General features: G+C 44.5%; 1 protein-coding gene across 2 annotated transcripts in view; it reads left to right on the forward strand.

The window, feature by feature from the left end:
- Window positions 1–9,220, forward strand: part of LOC143127175 (B-cell scaffold protein with ankyrin repeats-like) — a 131,282-nt gene extending 122,062 nt beyond the window's left edge. Inside the window, exons 12-16 of one of the 2 annotated variants that reach the window (XM_076288488.1) lie at window positions 5,392–5,455; window positions 6,864–6,893; window positions 7,396–7,475; window positions 8,134–8,168; window positions 8,895–9,220. In XM_076288488.1, coding sequence (XP_076144603.1) covers window positions 5,392–5,455; window positions 6,864–6,893; window positions 7,396–7,475; window positions 8,134–8,166 — 207 coding nt within the window. In that variant the 3' untranslated portion in view covers window positions 8,167–8,168; window positions 8,895–9,220. The remainder of the gene's footprint in view (window positions 1–5,391; window positions 5,456–6,863; window positions 6,894–7,395; window positions 7,476–8,133; window positions 8,169–8,894) is intronic. The other variant, XM_076288489.1, reaches the window with a different exon arrangement.
- Window positions 9,221–20,000: the final 10,780 nt, after the last annotated feature.

Consider the following 20,000-nt stretch of genomic DNA (forward strand, 5'->3'; position numbering starts at 1 on the left):
GAGAGACAGACACAGAGAGAAACAACAATTAAATGCCCGTTACCAACGCCCATGTGTATTGTTGCCATAGGGTTTTGAGAAGTAATGTAGGACTATGCACTTCAACACTAGGAAATCAACAGTGGCCGACACACAAAACGCCTATACAGTTTGCGGGAGTCCATGGGTGTCACCCCCGAGGACATTTCTTAAATGCTGTTAAGCAAAGGCACAATTTTTGTGCACTTTCAGTCACCTACACTACGCCTAAATCACGCATGATCCGTCGTTTGACTCCTGAACAGTTTACGTAACTCAGAAGGTTAATTGCGTTAACCCAAACTAAAAGGAAAAACACGTGATATAGTCTATCCATCCAGAAGCGTGCATTAGCCGACAGTAGTGGAGGCAGTGGTTCTCTAACTTTGCCATATCCTACACTGGTGTAAAAGTGTTTTTTTGTAAAGGTCTGCCAGGGATATTCTTAGGCCTATGAATGGTGTGCCTTCTCACAAAAGCATAGTCACTGGGCTCAGCTAGATGTAGCTTCTCCTTCACCAACCTGTGAGCCTATGAGGCAGTCACGTTGTCAGTGGCACTCTCAGGTCCTTCTCATCTGCTGATACAGCAACATGAGTATTCCACTATAGCATTGCTCCTCATTGCTTTACTCCTTTCCTTTCAGAATGTTCTTTCTATCCATAATCATAAGTCTTTCTTCAGTGAATTAGCAAGATACCATCAGAAGCCAACAATTATAAAACACCTGTGCGCGCGCTCTCTCTCCCCTGCGCATGAAGCTGTCTGCGTGTTGTAGGCTAGATTTGCGTGAGTTCTTTCTATCTGCTTTACTTTTGTGAGTTGCGACCACCTAGGCTATGTTATAGACGTTCTATGAGGTACCAGTGTTTAGCTGTGTCACAAAACAATAAGCTTTGTCAGACTTCTTTTAAAATGATATTCAGGGCTATATACATTTTAAACATTCGGGGCTGAAAACCGACAAGGCCTTGCGTTAATTCTTCAGGTGGGAAGTGTCAGGAATTTTCATACGAGAGACGCTCTCATTGGTGGTTAGGATATGGAGTAAGGGATTGACATAGCCAATCACATTATGAGAGATGCTGAATTTAACATCAACTGCGATGTTTGATTTTAAATTAGTGTAAATTTAGCCGGGATTGTAAGCTAGCACACGTGGGTGCTCGATATTTTCCGTGGGAGCTCGAGCGACGGAGCACCCACGGTATCGGCGCCTATGGTCATTGTCCAAGATGTTGATCAGTTTGTTCAGGGTCCTTTTGTCAGATATTGAAGTGATGCACTCCAGTTCAGCTCCCACTACAGAGCCAGCTTTCCTTACCAGCCTGTCAATTCGCCCCGCTCCCTACATTGTAGTTCTCCTGTTTATTCGCTTGGAAAATTGCTACGTTTCATGTTGTGTGACCTTACACATTTTTATCAAGTACTCGTGCAACTGTATTTAAGTAGGGAAAACGTGGATGTTTTTTTTTTTTTGTGATTGGAAATTTTATTGGTTTTAAACATCAGTACAAGTTACCAGTCACACATGAAAAGCATGAAAATATTCTTTACACAAATAAACAAACATAGGGGGTAAATCATGCATCATATATACACAGTATATACCCACACAGAAACCAGACAAGACCACGACAAAAATAAAATAAAAGTAAAATAACAACAGCAACAACAAAAATAAAAAACATAGGGAGGAGGCCTGCGCTAGATGTGAAGAGAAGCTCTTGTATGGTGTGAAGAGGGGGCTAAGCCTGCAGTTCCCCCCTGAGGGTCCTTTATAAATTGAAGAAAGTTTTGCCATTTGAAGTAGTACCAATCTAACCTATCCAGCAGGGTAAATGATACTCGTTCATATGCAGCGACTGTAGTCAAAGCATTGTACCAATCTGTGATTGATGGGGCATGGGCCGACTTCCACTGTTGGACAAGTAGTTTCCTACCAATCATAATAGCTGTCTGGACCCATTCTGCATAGACAGACGCAATGCCATCTTTTAGTTTAGATGGGTCTCCTAATAGGTATAATCGAATGCAAAAGGGAACCTCTAGGCCCACGACTTTCTGAATGCACTCATGAATTGATGACCAGAAGTCTTGCACTTTTGGGCAGTGCCACAACATATGGGTTAGTGTGCCATCATCTGAGCACTTCCAGCACCCTGGGTTAGCAGTAAGCTTAAGCCTGTACAATTTAGAGGGAGTCCAGTACATTCTATGTATTATCTTGAACTGAATAAGTCTAGTGCGAAGATCACGTGCCATTTTCTTTAGGTTGCGAATTATATTGGTCCATTCTTCCTCTGTTAGCGTAGTTTCAAGGTCTCTGTCCCATACTTTCTTTAATGAGGCCATGGTGCCGTGTCTCTGCAGCAGCATTGAGTAATAAAGAGATGCCTCATGACCCTTTCCATATGTTTTTATAATGAGAGTCTCTGCGCTAAGTGGAGCTGTGGGAGGTTGACATTTTTTCTTTAAGAGACTATGAATTTGTATGTATCGCCAGTAATTGTTCTTATGCAAGTGGAATTCCGCCTGTAGATCATTGAAAGTTTTGAGGTCTCTTCCTTCATAGAGGTTGCCTAGTGTTAAAATTCCTCTCTGTACCCATTCTTTCCAATAGAAAGAAGATTTCCCAATTTTGTAAAGGATTGTACCATATGCTAGATGTCATATTTAAGAAGGGGTCAAAATTTAAATTGTTTGCAGTTTTTCTCCAGATTCCCCTAAGACATGAGAGAACAGGATGGTCCTGCGCAGCGGGGGGAAGTGTGGCTGTAAGATGTGCAGCCAAATGGGAGATCAGAGCAATAATGAGCCTTTGCAGTGAACCATGGTGGAGCCCGTTCTGGGGGGAGGTACCACTGTGCCAGGTGTCGTAGACAAAATGCGTAGTGGTATAGCAGTAGATTTGGAATTCCTAAGCCTCCCTGATCACATTTTTGTTGAAGTTTTTTAATTCTTGCTCGCTTTCCATTCCACAGGAACAGGTTACATAATTTATCAAACCTTCGAAAAAAATTCACAGGCACATCTACTGGAAGGGTGCAAGATATAATTGAATTTAGGGGCTACACTCATCTTCAAAACATTAGCCTTTTAGCCCATAAGGACAGGTGAAGGGGTGACCACCTTTCTATGTCTAATTTAAATGTTTCAAGTAATGGTTCTATATTTACTTTCATAATATCTGACAAGTTAAATGGAAACAATATCCCAATACCTAATGCCTTGAACTGGCCACCTGAAGTTGCCTGATTGGAATAGCGTTTTTGGACAGTATGTTGTTAATGGGCTTCACACTTGGACCAATTTATCTTCTATCCTGAGAGTTTGGCAAAAGAGCTGCGCTGGGCTGGAGGTATCAGGGCGGCTAACAAAGGTCAAGATAGCGTCTGCATATAGCATCACCTTATGTGTAATGGGCCCCACACGTATGCCAGTGAAGTTAGGGTCTAAGCGAATGGCAGCCGCCAAGGGCTCCAGAGCTAAGGCAAAAATGGTAATCAAGGGCTCTAGAGCTAAGGCAAAAATGGTAATCAAGGGCTCTAGAGCTAAGGCAAAAATGGTAATCAAGGGCTCTAGAGCTAAGGCAAAAATGGCAATCAAGGGCTCTAGAGCTAAGGCAAAAATGGTAATCAAGGGCTCTAGAGCTAAGGCAAAAATGGCTGGGGAGGCAGGGTCACCCTGGCGGGTGCCTCTGTGCAATTGTGAGGTGGTCATGTTCCCCTTTTAAGAGAATCCATATACATTTCTAGCATCAATGGAGCTAGTTCGGGAGCAAAGCACTTGTAGAAGTCTGCAGTAAAACCGTCAGGGCCAGGTGCCTTGCCTGTGGTCAGGGACCTAATAACTTCCTGAATTTCTAAAGCAGTTATTGGTCTATTGAGCTGTTGTTTTTGTTCAGGTGACAAAGTTGGGAGATCTAAGTTTTGTAGAAAAGCCTCAGTCTCAGCCTTACTCGCCACTGATTCTGAGCTGTATAGATTCTCATAAAAAGCCTTAAAAGTGCTGTTAATGTCTGCAGGGCTCGTATGCAGCACACCCTGTTGGTCATATACTGCTGGAATAGCCATATGTTCTTCTTGCTTTTTACCTGTAATTGGCTAGCATATGCCCAGCCTTATCACCTCCTTCAAAAAAAACGTTGTCTAGATCTAAAAAATGAGAATTCTACTCTCTCTGATAATAAGGTGTTGTATTTGTATTTGAGCTGGGAAAGGTTGCGCAAGTTGTTTTCAGACATACTAGCTTTAAAAAGCTATACATATATGCGCAAGTTGTTTTCAGACATATTAGGCTTTTTGTTTAAGGAGTTTCAGTAACTCAGAGTTTAACCAGGGTAATTCAACCTGCCGAGGGTGCACCTTACCAGTCAAGGTATATTTGTTTTGTATTAGCCTATGTTAAGTTTTGTGTGAAATTGAGTCAAAATATCATCTGGATTTCTCTGTGATAGCTGATCACTCCAGTCAACTGCGGTAGTTTTCACAGTGGCATTTTAGGTTTCAAGGGACAGGCATGATTGTTTGGAGGTTTTATTTTTTTCCTGATTGCAGGTTGCATAATTATTGCAGATTGCATAAACTAGTTCAGTTCATAGTTCATAATTCAAAATGTTGAGTTCACAGTTCCAAAAATGAACTAGTTCATAGTTCTTTTTTTCCATATGTTGCTGCGAGCTATTATTTTTCTAAATTATTTCTAAATTAGAACCACAGACAGCAATTATTTTATCTTAATTAAGTTTATGAAAGCTGGGCTTTCCACTTTACTCAAAGGCTGCAGGTCAACAATAAACTGCCCACCACCATTTTGACAGTAAGATTTTTTCCCATCCTTCCCGACCTTACCGACCTCATCCGGGTTTCTGCCTGGAAGACTCTATAGAAATCTGGCACCTTATTGAACGAAGTTAAACTGAGAGAGCGTGCCGTTCACAGACACCAGAATGAACAAGTTCACAGTAACGTTCATCAGGCAGTAATACAGTACGTTCAGTTCACGTTCGCCCAAAATATGCACACAGGTGTTAAGTGTTTGTGCCAATTTTCTTGTTTACAAGTTTACCTTATTCACATATCTTTGGGCTTTGCAGTCTTGTTTTGTGTTGTGTTGTGTTTGTGTTTACATGTGTACTGTTCTAATGTTTATTTACTGATGATCTGTAATTAACATTTATGAGAATTGTATTTATTTTATTTTGACATGTTTGCTTGTGTTTATGTTGAACATTTTTCATCATTCTTCCAGGCTAAACAAAGTTATTTGGACAGCCTTTAAAGGTTTTCTACTGTATTCACAGCTTGGCTATATTGTCAAGTGTTGGGAGGTTACTTGTTTACTTGTGTTTATTTGTGGACTGTATTTCAGGAGAAACTTCGTCAGATGCGAGCCAGCCTCATAAACTACCGAGAGGACGACGACAGCGTCTATGGTAAACAGCTTTCAGTCCTACAACCCAAGTATCCCAACAACAGTTTAGTAATAAGGGCTCCAAGACACCTCAACTGCTCATTTCTGGTTTTGTGCAGGAGTATGAGGCGCTTCAAAGGCGCCCTCTAGTGTCTGATGTTATTCATGCATCCCTCAGTGGTACGGTAAGGTGAAGATTTCTGAAGTTAATTAGAGACATTTCATAATGGGCACTGGGGCAAGTTAAGATGCTCATCAGTGCTGGTCTGTCGGACAATTCTCCTGTTAAAAGGCAGATATCAGATGCACAGCAGAGGTTTGGTGCAGGATTTGAGATGGTATTTCTACGGGTGCCAGAGGTTTGGTGCAGGATTTGAGATGGTATTTCTACGGGTGCCAGAGGTTTGGGGCAGGATTTGAGATGGTATTTCTACGGGTGCCAGAGGTTTGGTGCAGGATTTGAGATGGTATTTCTACGGATGCCAGAGAGTTGTTTTCTTTCTCTCCATAACAGTGTTATGTCTCTAAGTCTATATCACTCACTACCTCACACATCCTAACTCCTCTCCTCTCTTTTCATTCTCTCATCTCCTCACCTCCTCATCATTCTCTCATCTCCTCACCTCCTCATCATCATCTCCTCATCATTCTCTCACCATCTCCTCTCTTCCTCTCTGCACTTCTTCTCCTCTCCTCTGTCATCCCCTCCTCTCCTCTGTCCTCTCATCCCTGTTCTCCTTATCAAATTCCAATGTAAAGTTGCTTTATTAGCATGACTTGTTTTGATTCAGCGTTAAGTGCTATCCTTCCTTTCCTCTCCCTCCCTCCTTCTCTCTCTCTCTCCCTCTCTCCCTCCTCCTCTCCTTCTCTCTCTCCCTCCCTCTCTCCTTCTCTCTCTCTCCCTCACTCATTCTTTCTCTCTCCCTCCCTCCCTCCTCTCTCTTTCTGTCTCCTCTCTCTCTCCCTCTCTCCCTTCTCTCTCTCTCCCTCTCCCTCCCTCCCTTCTCTCTCTCTCCCTCTCCCTCCCTCTCTCCTTCTCTCTCTCCTTCTCTCTCTCCTTCAGACTCTGTTTGTCCTGTCTGTGTATCCCCCTCCCGTCTTCTGTCCAGTTGGATAAGTATCAGATGACTAATTCCCCACAGAAACAAACACCTTGTGTAAGTCTGAGCAGGGAGATGATGAATTGCGTCGAAAATAGACTCCGTCAGAGCAGAGCAAAGCCGGCCTGTTTGTGGCCCTCAGATGACTGATTCTCCGCTTGGACTTCATATGAAAGTGGAACGAAAGTGACTTTGGGGGAAAGCTGTGTGGCTCGGACTTAAGAGAAGAGTCTGAATGCTGGACTGCTGTTCTAATGTCTCTCTGTCTCTCTCTCTCTCTCTCTCTCTCTCTCTCCATCCTACCTCGCTCTCTTTCTGTCTCTTTCACAGATAAAATCAACATCATACATCACACACCAAGTGAGTGTACATTAGCTTCCTGTGCATGCAGTGCTAAAAGGGCCTCTGGGGGAAAAGACGCCTTTCTTCTCCCTTCTCCTTCTTCTCTCCAGTCCTCCTCTCTTCTCGTCCGCCCCTCCATGCCAGTGTTCTGTTGCCCCCCCGGGGGGTAGTTAACGAGGCAAACACTGTGCTCACAGGGGTATTAGACTTGCTGCCAGGCCAGATTTCAGCACCACACTGTCCCCGTGTGCCCTCTTTGAAGCGACATATTGCTAGAAATCTCTCTCTTTCCATTCCTCTCCCTAGGCTTTTAACATTTGTCCCCTCCCTAAGCGTTATACATTTTATTTCATATGAGGGTGTAAGACACAAACTCAAATCAACAGCCATGTCTCCTTCAAGATGTCAGCTCAACCTCAGCAGAGGAAAAAATGAAAACACTCAGAAAAAGCTATCACCTCAAATCCCTATGTTCCTGTCGTCCTGGTAACTCTCTGGTTGACCTCTGACCCCTGTTTAGATGTGGCGGTGAAGGACTGCAGAAGGGGTAGCCAGCCTGCGGAGAGTGACTTCTACAGCAAACCACTCAAAGGCCAGCCGGTGAGTGACCGTGAGCTAACGATAGTGGGCGCAATAGCAACTATATCGACTCAGCCGGTGAGTGACCGTGAGCTAATGCTAGTGGGCACAATAACAACTCGATAAGTACATCTGTGCCTGATCCCCACAACTGGTATACCAGCAGTGCGCTTCTTCTGAGCAATGGCGATCTTAGAAGATAGATCTACCTGTAGAGCAATGTGATGACAAGGCCATGGGTTGATCCCCTGGTCAGGCACGTGTTAATGAAAATAATAAAAAGCATACATTGGATGGCACAGATGCAACAGTGAGAGTTCCTTTGCCTACTATTATTTTGGTATATAAGTTGCATAACAAAATAATATAACTGGGGTTCAAGATGTGATAAATGTAATCTAAAATCTAAAAAAAAAGTTTAAAACGAATCGTAGACTCAGTTCTGCTAAGTTTATTTTGTTACACAAATGAAAAGATGAGGTTATAATTGGGTTTTCCTTTCCTGCTGAGGGTCAGACTGTCAGGAAACAGTTTTCAGTTCATGTGGCTTAGACAGTTACTGTTCAAATAAGCCGGGGAGTTCTCTAACATGAATTCCCAATTCCTTCTCTGTTTCTAGTTATTAACTTAAATTCTATTGTCTCTTTTAATCTCTTCTGTTTCATCTTTTTTTTTACAGTCCAATTTGTTCTGGAAGGCTGATAAACGATGAAGGTAAGTGTTATTGCTTTCTGGAGCAGAGAGCTACTTAAGCCCATGATTCATTTTTTAATTCCAGTTTCTTCGTTGGCCAACTCTCCTGTGGTGGAATGGAGGCCAAACAGCACATCACCTAATCAGTGGCTCAGCAGTCTTGAGCAACGCTTCAGATGGAATCATTTATTTTGGAGGATTTAGTAATAATAATTAAACGATTTATCTTCCCAAGCCTCTTGTAATGGGTGGCGTCATTATAAAAGGGTATTGTAAGAAAGACAGTTGATCCCCATTTTCCATTTAAAAGTTTACTTTTTTATGATCAGCATTAGTGAAAAGAGAAATTTTTTCTTCATTTGATTTTCTATTTTAATCAATCATTTGTTTATAGGCATTTTTAAACTTGATTGACATATTACCCTTTAAAGAAACTGAAGCTTTGCTGCTGTAAAAAATATATATATATTAGCAGCACGAGTAGATTCTCAATCTCAGTTATTTGAGATGATCTTTATGAGTGTTCTTTAACACTATTTTACATGTTATCTTTCATGATATCTCATGTAGAGACACTGAAGCTTTGCTGTCTTTTAAAAAATAAAATATAAAAAATGTACATTTTTATTAGCAGCACGAGTAGAAATCAGCAGCATGAGTAGAAATGATTTATCTGTAAATGTTCTTTATTGATGAGTATTGATTAAAGTTTCTTGACATGCTATTTCTTTATTTTATTTTCTGTAGAGACACGGAAGCTTTGCTGTCAATGATGTCTCTCTACGCGTCAGAGGGAAGGCTTGCCATGTGTGGCTCTTTGATAGTTTCAGTACAGTTCTTGTTCTATATTTTTCTCCCCAAACGTTTCATTTATACATGCATCTTTTAAAATATAATTTCAAAGGAGAATATAATCCTAAACAGTAATTTATTTTTTACACATTTTGTTCTCTGGAGATTGAAGTAAGAAATATCCCTGATGTCTGCAATATATAGTTATTCTGATTATGAATTATTCTGTGAAAACACTATATGTAAATAAGTCAATAATCACAGTGGATGTAATTATACACTGATACCTTCCCTTATCCAAAATTAAAATGTAATTATACATAAGACAAATGCCTATTTCTCTTTCGAATGAATTCTACTTTACGATGATGTCAAGACTGAAAATGGCAGACCATTTTTATCCTATTTCAGCAGCTGATAAAAGGCCTAAATGCCCGCAGTAATCTGGGGTTGTACTAATCCATCTTCAGCTGTCTTGTTGGCAACAAATCCCCTGACAAAAAGAATAAACAAGACACCAAAGTCGTCTTTATAATCCTCGCCACAATACCGACACGAAAACAACAAACACACTGATAGTGGCTGTGCGACGAAGTCATGGCAACCTTGACAAGAATGCCAAAAACACAAAACGTACAAAATTAACTGCAGATGATATAGAACAGCATAGGCTAGATGGAACAGAGTAGAGCACAGATGTATGTCTGTCTGACAGGATCATCATCATGTTAGAACCCTCATCTGTTCGGTTCTGTTATAAATTGGCAGCTGTGTTGTACTTGAATGAGAGGCTGGGCTCCGATGTTGGGTTAATATGATCATCTCCATGAGGGGGCGCTGTCCAACCAAATATGACTGTGGAGAAGCAGGAAGCACATGGACTGCTAATCCGACTTGATTCATTTTACGACCTCTGAGACAGACACACACATGCACACAAACACACACATGCATGCACACAAACACACACATGCACACAAACACACACACACACACACACACACACACACACACACACACACACACACACACACACACACACGTATGGGTCTCTCATCTAATACTTCCCTTGTGGACCAGCAGATCCCTGTCACACAAATGTCCAGCATCCTAACATACATACACACACACTCTCTATACACACACACACACACACACACACTGGACCCCAGTTGGATCAGTGGGCACATGCAAGAGCATGAATCAGAAACATCTCCAGAGCAGAGGGCACATGGTGAAGCACTCAGGAGAGAAGAGAGTTGTCCATACACACACACACACACACACACACACTTACACAGTGGAAGAGAGAGAGAAGGGCACATGGTGAAGCACATAGGAGAGATGAGAGCTGTCCATACACGCGCACGCACACACACACACTCTCTCTCTCTCTCTCTCTCTCTCTCTCGCACACACACACACACACACACACACACACACACACACACACTCTCTCTCTCTCTCACACACACACACACACTTTCTCTCTCACGCACACACACACACTCTCTCTCTCTCTCTCTCTCACACACACACACACACACGCACACTCTCTCTCTCACACACACACACACACACACACTTTCTCTCTCACGCACACACACACACACACTCTCTCTCTCACACACACACACACACTCTCTCTCTCTCTCTCTCACACACACACACCAACACACTCTCTCATGTACACACACACACAGTGGGAAAGAAATATGGACACGCATGAGAGATGGAGAGATGAGGGTAGTCCACACACACACACACACACACACACACAGACTGTCATAGTGTGTTTGGGAGTGTTGTCCATACACAGAGGCAGGGGCGGAGTGAGGCACTAAAATCCACCGGGAAAATTCTGATGGCACCGGCCCCCCCTCCCAATGCCCCCCCCCCCCCAAACACGCACACACATCAATAGCACAAACAAAATATCAATTTAAAATACTAATAGGCTTCGTATAGGCTACATTTGGAGAAAGGAACTATGGATAGTGCTAATGCAATACAACAAGCCAATCAACCACAAACCAGGCACTTTCACTTTCACTAAAAACAGCTTTGTGGGTGGATGGAAATTTCAAGCATCATGCGAGGACATATCTGGCTATCATAGCACTCCAATAGTTGCCTGTATAAATTTAAAAAAGGCCTAGCCTACAGACAATGTCAACCTAATAACACAGGTAATTAAATAATTGAAAAAAACAGGCACTTTGAATAGGTTTGTAGATAACGATTAAAGTAGGCCTATATAGGCTTACATATAGACAGTACCAACGAGTTCCACAAACCATTTATCAGCCTGAGTGGCCCACTAATTAGTCATTAGGCTAGGCCTAGGCTACATATCAAGACTAGCCTGTGCTAGTTTCTGCCTAGCAATAACGTCAATGCTTTAGCTCCGCTAACCTTTCTCTCTGCCTTCCATCCATGTGTAAAACAGCAAGCAACCACTCAAATCCATTGACTGTCAAAAATCCTGTAGTTTTCCTCGAACTCGCCTTAGAAGAGGGGCCGCTCATTTATCCCCCTACACTTCTGTAAATAGACTTGACCTGCAATCGGTTCATTGGATAAACCAGAAAAACATCCCCCATTACCAGGAGGCTTTGCTCCATTGTAGCCTAGGCCTACGTTAATTTAAGAACAAACAAACAAATGATATTGTCATTTTTTATTATTTGTGACCATGAAAGTTCTGTAATGCCTGAATAAGACAAAAATGAATTAGAATAAAAAAAATTAAGGCTAGCCTACACAAAAATCAGCATAGGAGAGATGAGTGTGCAGGGTAACCATGAATGACATATAGACAGTGAGCGAGTGGTATAAATATTGGTTGGACTTCTTAAGATCTTGGAGATTTTCGCGGAAAATTCTAAATGCATTTATCATGTACGACTCGCGGCCGCGGTAAAAGCTCTATGGGCCGGCCCGCACCACGCACACTCCTCGGCCGGCCGACCAGGAAAACTTTCGACCGCCCCTGCACAGAGGGATGAGGCGCTGTCAATGCCTGTTTAGAGGTACTGTCCACACACACACACACACACACACACACACACACAATACACACACACACAGAGGGATGAGGCGCTGTCAATGCCTGTTTAGAGGTGCTGTCCATACACACACACACACACACACACACAATACACACACACAGAGGGACACACAGGAGGGATGAGGCGCTGTCAATGCCTGTTTAGAGGCGCTGTCCATGCACTCACACACACACACTCACACAGACACACACAGAGGGACACACAGGAGGGGTGAGGCGCTGTCAATGCCTGTTTAGAGGTGCTGTCCATGCACTCACACACACACAGACAATACACACACATACGTGACAGTACACACTCTCACACATACCCACATTCGGCAACCACAAACCCGCCGCAAGCTGACTGATATGGCTGCCAAGCAAGCAGCTGGGCCTCCACACAAACACACACAAATGCACACACATTGCACAAACATACACACACAGACACACACACACAAAAACAAATACATACACACACATGCACAAACCCACACACATGCAAGCACACACATACACACAAACATAATGAAACACATACACACACACATACAGATAGAGAGCGAGAGTAGACATTTGCATGATCAGTGATGCTCTTTGTGAATAATATGTATTAAGGAGCCTCATACCCATTTGGTGCCAGCTAGCCTTTGGAGATGATCCGGCTCCAAGACCCCGTGGCACTCTCGCCGTATGTTTGTCACCTGCTGTGTGTGTGTGTGTGTGTGTGTTTGTGTGTGTGTGTGTGTGATGGTGACACAGAGAGAAAATAAGCTTCCTGATAAGCTCCAAGGGGAAATAGATGATGGAAGAGCTACATGAATGGATGAATACACACACACACACACAAACACACTAATAAATTTGCTCACACAAATTCACACATCCATCCACTTACACACACACACACACAAACACACTAATACATTTGCTCACACACACACTTGTACTCCCTTCTCATTCCCATATGCAATCGCTGCTTCCTGTGCTGGGTGACAGTTGGCCCACATACAGGCCACTGGAGTGGAGAGCCCTAGGGCCAGTCCCACGGCCCTGTCATCCAATCAGAGGCCATTAATCAGATGAGATGCGGCAGCCTTAGATCTCTATCTGACCACATCAAAGGCCCACGCCGCCGGGCCTGTCACCGCCAGCCGCTTAGGCTAACGCTACTGTAGCGTCCGCCACCTCTGCCCCTGGTGTTGCTAACCGCTTACGCTACTGTAGCGTCCGCCACCTCTGCCCCTGGTGTCGCTACCGCTAACCGCTAACGCTACTGTAGCGTCTGCCACCTCTGCCCCTGGTGTCGCTACCGCTAACCGCTACCGCTACTGTAGCGTCTGCCACCTCTGCCCCTGGTGTCGCTACCGCTAACCACTACCGCTACTGTAGCGTCTGCCACCTCTGCCCCTGGTGTCGCTACCGCTACTGTAGCGTCTGCCACCTCTGCCCCTGGTGTCGCTACCGCTAACCGCTAACGCTACTGTAGCATCCACCACCTCTGCCCCTAGTGTCGCTAACCGCTAACGCTACTGTAGCGTCCACCACCTCTGCCCCTGGTGTCGCTAAGGCTACTGTAGCGTCTGCCACCTCTTCCCCCTGGTGTCGATACCACTAACCGCTAACGCTACTGTAGCATTCGCCACCTCTGCCCCTGGTGTCGATACCGTTAACCGCTAATCCCCTTCATCGCTCATTTACTCATCTGGGTTTACTGACAGGGCGAACGCAGCTCCTCTCAGGGCTGCAAACAACTCCTCCCTCTCTCTCTCACCGTGAGCCAGTTTCAATTCAATTCTGTAATTTTGCACAAGCCTGCTCTCACGCTCTCTCTCTCTCTCACACACACACTCTCTCACACTATCTCTCTCTTGCTCTCCCGCTCTCTCTCTCTCTTGCTCTCTTCCTCTCTTTCTCTCTCTTACTCTCTTTTATTCAATGTTCCCTTTTTCCTGCTCCTTTCTCTTTTCATCTCCTTTTCTCACTGCCTTCCTCCTTTCTATTCAATTAGTCTGCTGGCGCTGTGTCTCCATAAAGTATCTATCTATCTATCTATCTATCTGTCTGTCTGTCTGTCTGTCTGTCCGTCCGTCCGTCCGTCCGTCCGTCCGTCCGTCCGTCCGTCCGTCATCCACATGTCACACATACACACACACACACACACCTATGACTCTTTATCTATGCCATACATACACACACACACACACACACCCCCCTTTATCATACATTCTTTCTATCCACATCTCTGTTTCCACCCCCCCCCCCAGATCTTCCCATCTCTCTCTGCATCTTCCAATTCATTTTTATCTATCTATATTTCTCTCTCTTCATTTCTATCTCTACACCTCTCTTCCACTCTTCATCTGTCCATCATCTCTCTTCCCAGTCCCCCTCTACATCTATCACTATTTGGTTATCTGTTTCTCTCTTTTTCCTCTCTCCATTTATCCTCCTCTCTCTTTCTCTCTCTCTCTCTCCCTCTATCTCCCTCTCTTTCTCTCACTCTCTCCCTCTCTCTCTCTCTCTCACCCTCTCTCTCTCTCTCCCTCCCTCTCTCTCCCTCCCTCTCTCTCTCTCTCTCTCTCTCTCTCTCTCTCTCTCTCTCTGTGCAGTCTGCAGTGCGGTTGATAAAGGTCTGGTGCAGGATTAGCGCTTCCCCTCCGACTCAGCAGCTTTGTGTGGTGAAGCGCAGGCCAGTCTTAAGCCACTGAGGAATCAGATGGGACAGGGCACTGTCAAAACACACACACACACACACACACATACACACACACACACACACACACACACACCTATGACTCTTTATCTATGCCATACACACGCACACACACACACACACACACACAGAAGCAAACTCTCACACACACACATACAAGGGAGCAAACTATCTCTCTCTCTCTCATACACACACACACACACACACACACATGAGCAAACTCTCTCTCTCTCACACACACACACACACACACACAATACACACACACAAGATAAGGATCCTTCAACAAACAACTCTAAACAAACCATTCAGAAGCCTCCCTTCCCCACAGCCGCCTGATCTGCCTTCAAACTGCCCGATTATCATCCAGCCACTCTGCTACGGAGCACCACAAGGGACAATTGTCCTGGAAATCAGACAGAAAGTGGCCAAGTGATCGCAAATGGAGAAACCGCAACACCAGATGCTCAATTCTCAATTAAAAACGTCCCTGAAAACGGTCCCCTCAGAACCTACAGCAGACCTTGCATTACACTGTGGGGAGAAGGGGGGGGGGGGGGTGTACACAGCTGCTGCTCTTCATATATAAGTCCACATAAAACACACACACACACACACACAGCCAATACAAACAGATACACACACAAAGCATATACAAGCACATTCGCAAAATAACACATAATTGCACATGCACACACACACACAAGTTCAAATGTATGTGTGCATTAACAACAACAACACATTACATTTATATAGCGCTTTTCTCGATACTCAAAGCGCGTCACATGGATGTGGGGACCTCACTAGTAACCACCACCAATGTGTAGCACCCACCTGGGTGATGCACGGCAGCCATTATGCGCCAGAACGCTCACCACACACCAGCTAGAGGTGGAGAGTGAGGGAGTGAATGAGCCAATTACACTGGGGGATGATTAGGGGGCCAGATTGAATGAGCCAGGTTGGGAATTTAGTCAGGACACCGTGGAACCCCCTACCCTTTGCGATAAGTGCGATGGGATCTTTAATGACCACAGTGAGTCAGGACCTCAGTTTAACGTCTCATCCGAAGGACGGCATCTCCTACAGTGCAGTGTCCCCGTCACAGCACTTGGGCATTGGGATCGATCTTTTTTGGCCAGAGGGAAGAGTGCCACCACCTTACACACACACACACACACACACACACACACACACACACACACACACACACACACACACACCAGGCCATATAAAGTTGGAGCTCCTGTGAGGCCCTGCTGATGTATCCAGTATCCTGTTAGGGGGGGCGCCCCCCCCCCCCCCCCCCCAGCAGCTGTCTGTGGGGTCAGGAGGATTCTCTTTGGTAAATGTCAACTCTATGCTGCTGACATGATGTGGATCTGGATGTGAGCTGGAAAAGCAACAATATCTTCCAACCCTACTGAGACGTACTCTCACCGAACCTCTCAGAGCTCCATATCAGACGCACGCACACACACACACACACACACACACACACACACACACACCTGGTCGATACACTGACTCACCAAACCCCTCAGAGCTCCATATCAGCTGGCCGATACACTGCTGTTTCTGTGCAGTTGTAAATGACTGCGGTCAGCGACCATGTCGCCTATCCAGCCCATCTGATTAAGCTGCAATTATGGGTGTGCAGTCCCAATCTACGTTATGCTCGGTATGAAGTCAAGGACAAACTTGAAGGACATTGTTGTGTAGTGAAATATGACAGGGAATTCAAACACACACACACACACACAGCTCCTGATTAACCATGGCTCCAGAGCAACTCAAACACACACACACACAGATTGTAGGAGCCATTCATTTAGTTTGGTTTATTATAAGTTCTAAATATTATAAATATTGTTATAAATTTAAGTTGAAATTATATAATTATTATTAAATTAATTATCCTGAATTTGTGTTGTCTTAGTGTACATTCACCCCTGCCTGGGTGTCCCTCTATAGGAAGCAGGCGTATTACCTATTTAAGGTGGTGCAGTGACGCAGGTCAGACGGTGTATCGAGTGTACGCGGAAACAGTCACTGACCGGGTCAACGTGTCAATGGGGCTCGTCTTGCCATGACTTGGAACAAAGAATTATAATTTCAAAGGACTCTCTTTAAGTTTATTTTGCAGTATTATGTTTGTTTCATTTGGTTAATAAATCCACTCATCAAGATGAAAGGAATAACTAACTTTATTCCACTGCTTTGTTGAATTTCCCATTGTCCTACGTAATTTAGAACGACCATTAACCGTATGTTATTTGCACACCTATGAAGTAGATCAATTTTTTTGGCCGTATCAAACTTGTATATTAATTCGCCGAACTCGTTGTGAAGTTTAAATGAACTATCACGTTGCATCCAAGCTGTAAAATGCAGACGTTCAGAACATGGCAACATTGTAGCATATGACGGAGGTGGCTTTTAGCTAGATGGATGACAGTAAGCTAAGTAAAATAGCGATGTTTCAAAGCTGAAGTTAATCAGAATCTTGGGATACGCCCGCTTGACAACGGGAGAGATAGAACTAACGACTGGCCTTTGGCCGTAGAAACCATGCATTTATAACTAGTAACAGCAGTTTGTCCTGCAAGTTGAGAAATTAGTTGATATGTGTCAGAAGAAATTAGTTCTACAAACAAGACAGTTTTAGCGATTAAAACGTTTAAATTGTCACAGGAAATGAACACAAAGCAAGTGGCAACAGTGGAATAAGCGGGATAATGGACTCCACGGTGGTCTGTTCACAGAAATTAATGCACTTACAAGGTTTAAACCGCTTCGCGTCGGGGCCATTTTACCTCGACCGTGCATTAACTTCTGTGAACAGACCACCGTGGAGTCCTTTATCCCTTACTCATCATCTTCATTTAAACACGCATCAGACACAGCACCAGCTATACTCAAGGAAGTGAACAAAGATGGGGAAAGTTTAATGGACTGAGAAAACACAGGAAACCCAAAAACTTAAGCTGTTTTATCACTACACAGCTCCTGATTAACCATGGGACCAGAGCAACTCAAACACACACACACACACAGCTCCTGATTAACCATGGGCCCAGAGCAACTCAAACACACACACACAGCTCCTGATTAACCTCCAGAGCAACTCTCCATCCTCCCCAACAACAGGTGTGCAAGTGTCCCTGATGGTTGATGGTGTGTCCAGACCTCGGGTGGCTCTGCTGTGTGTGTGTGTGTGTGTGTGTGTGTGTGTGTGTTTAGAGTGGCCCCCTGTGGTCCAGAGAGAGATGGGCAATCAGTGTGTAAGAGCCAGGTGTCCCTCGAGTCCAAGGGCTCCGGAGACATGTTTACCTCCTTCAGCTGGGAAGTAGAACAGAGCGCACACACAGGCACACACACACACACACACACACACACACACACACACACACACATACACACAAACACACACATACACACACACACACACACATACACACAAACACACACACACACACACACACAGGCACAGACAGGCGTAGAAAAGAATGAAAACACTCCAAATCTTTAACAGAGCAGGACTCAACACATTTACTTCAGCGGCTTCCAAGACTGACACACACACACACACACACACACACACTGGCATACAGATGTTATGTCATACTTTTATAAACAGCACTATGGTCTTTGGGTCTAAAACTAGCAAGCTAGCGATAGCTACATGAAAGGCAGAGCACCACCGAGTGCCTTATCGGCACATGCAGGAACTCTGCTACCGTGACAACTGCTCTCTTTTGGTGATAAGATCAGGAACTCTGCTACCGTGACAACTGCTCTCTTTTGGTGATAAGATCAGGAACTCTGCTACCATGACAACTGCTCTCTTTTGGTGATAAGATCAGGAACTCTGCTACCGTGACAACTGCTCTCTTTTGGTGATATTTGCTACCCTGATAACTGCTCTCTTTTGGTGATAAGATCAGCAATGCCATGCTGTGGATATTATTCTCTTTTCAGTTTGTTTTTCTGACTGAGGAAAAGAGAAGAGAGAGGGACACAGAAGGAGGAGAGATGAGAAGAGAGAGGGACACAGGAGAAGAGAAGAGAAGAGAGAGGGACTTAGAGAGACACAGTGAAGGAGAAGAGAAGAGAACAACATGACACAAACAGAGAAGACAGGATGAAGGAGAGGAGAGAAGAGAACAACATGACACACAAGAGAAGACAGGATGAAGGAGGAGAGGAGAGAAGAGAACAACATGACACAAACAGAGAAGACAGTGTGAAGCAGTGTGGTTTGGTGTCATGGAATGGAAAAGCAGCGAATGCCACACACACACACACAGACACACACACACATACACACACACACAGAGAGAGAGAGAGAGAGAGAGAGAGAGAGAGACAGAGAGAGAGAGAGAGTACTTGAGATCAACAAACAAAACACAGAATCACTGCCGATCAAGATGAGAGGGAGTGAGTGTGTGTGTGTGTGGTATGATGTGGTCCTGGATGGCAGATGACCTTGCAGCTCATGTTTACCCATAGGCTTCTCTGGTGGTGGTGGTAGTATGTGTGTCTCCGTCTGTCTGTGTGTGTGTGAGTATGTGTGTGTTTGGCAGGAAACAATATTGACTCAGGGAGTTTGCACCACATCCTGCCATCCTGTTCTCAGAGCAGCTCTCCGTGAGGACATTGAACACACCCTCTCACTACTCTCCGTGAGGACATTGAACACACTCTCTCACCACTCTCCATGAGGACATTGAACACACTCTCTCACCACTCTCCGTGAGGACATTGAACACACCCTCTCACTATGCCAGCACACTTTCAGTTTATATAGTATAAGTATATATACTCTTTTGATCCCGTGAGGGAAATTTGGTCTCTGCATTTATCCCAATCTGTGAATTAGTGAATCACACTCAGCACACAGTGAGGAGAAGCACACACTAATCCTGGCGCAGTGAGCTGCCTTCTACAACAGCAGCGCTCGGGGAGCAGTTAGGGGTTAGGTGCCTTGCTCAAGGGCACTTCAGCCGTTCCTACTGGTCAGGGTTCGAACCGGCAACCCTCCAGTTACAAGTCCGAAGCGCTAACCAGTAGGCCATTGCAGCCCCTGTTGGCAATGCAAAAAAATTGATGTTTGGAGGTACTACCATATCCTGCACATGCCGCAAACACATGTAAATAGCCACATAACTTGGACACACACAAACATACACACACACACACACACACACACACACACACAAATACTTGCATCATGGCTACCTGGAAAATATAAGATGTTTGTGTAGCATCAGCCAGATGTATTCCATCACAC

This window comes from Alosa pseudoharengus, unplaced genomic scaffold (genome assembly GCF_046254945.1).
Source record: "Alosa pseudoharengus isolate Yale_2024_CS ecotype anadromous, Long Island Sound unplaced genomic scaffold, YU_APseudo_1.1 YU_APseudo_1.1_scf_17, whole genome shotgun sequence".
Taxonomy (NCBI): Eukaryota; Metazoa; Chordata; class Actinopteri; order Clupeiformes; family Clupeidae; genus Alosa; species Alosa pseudoharengus.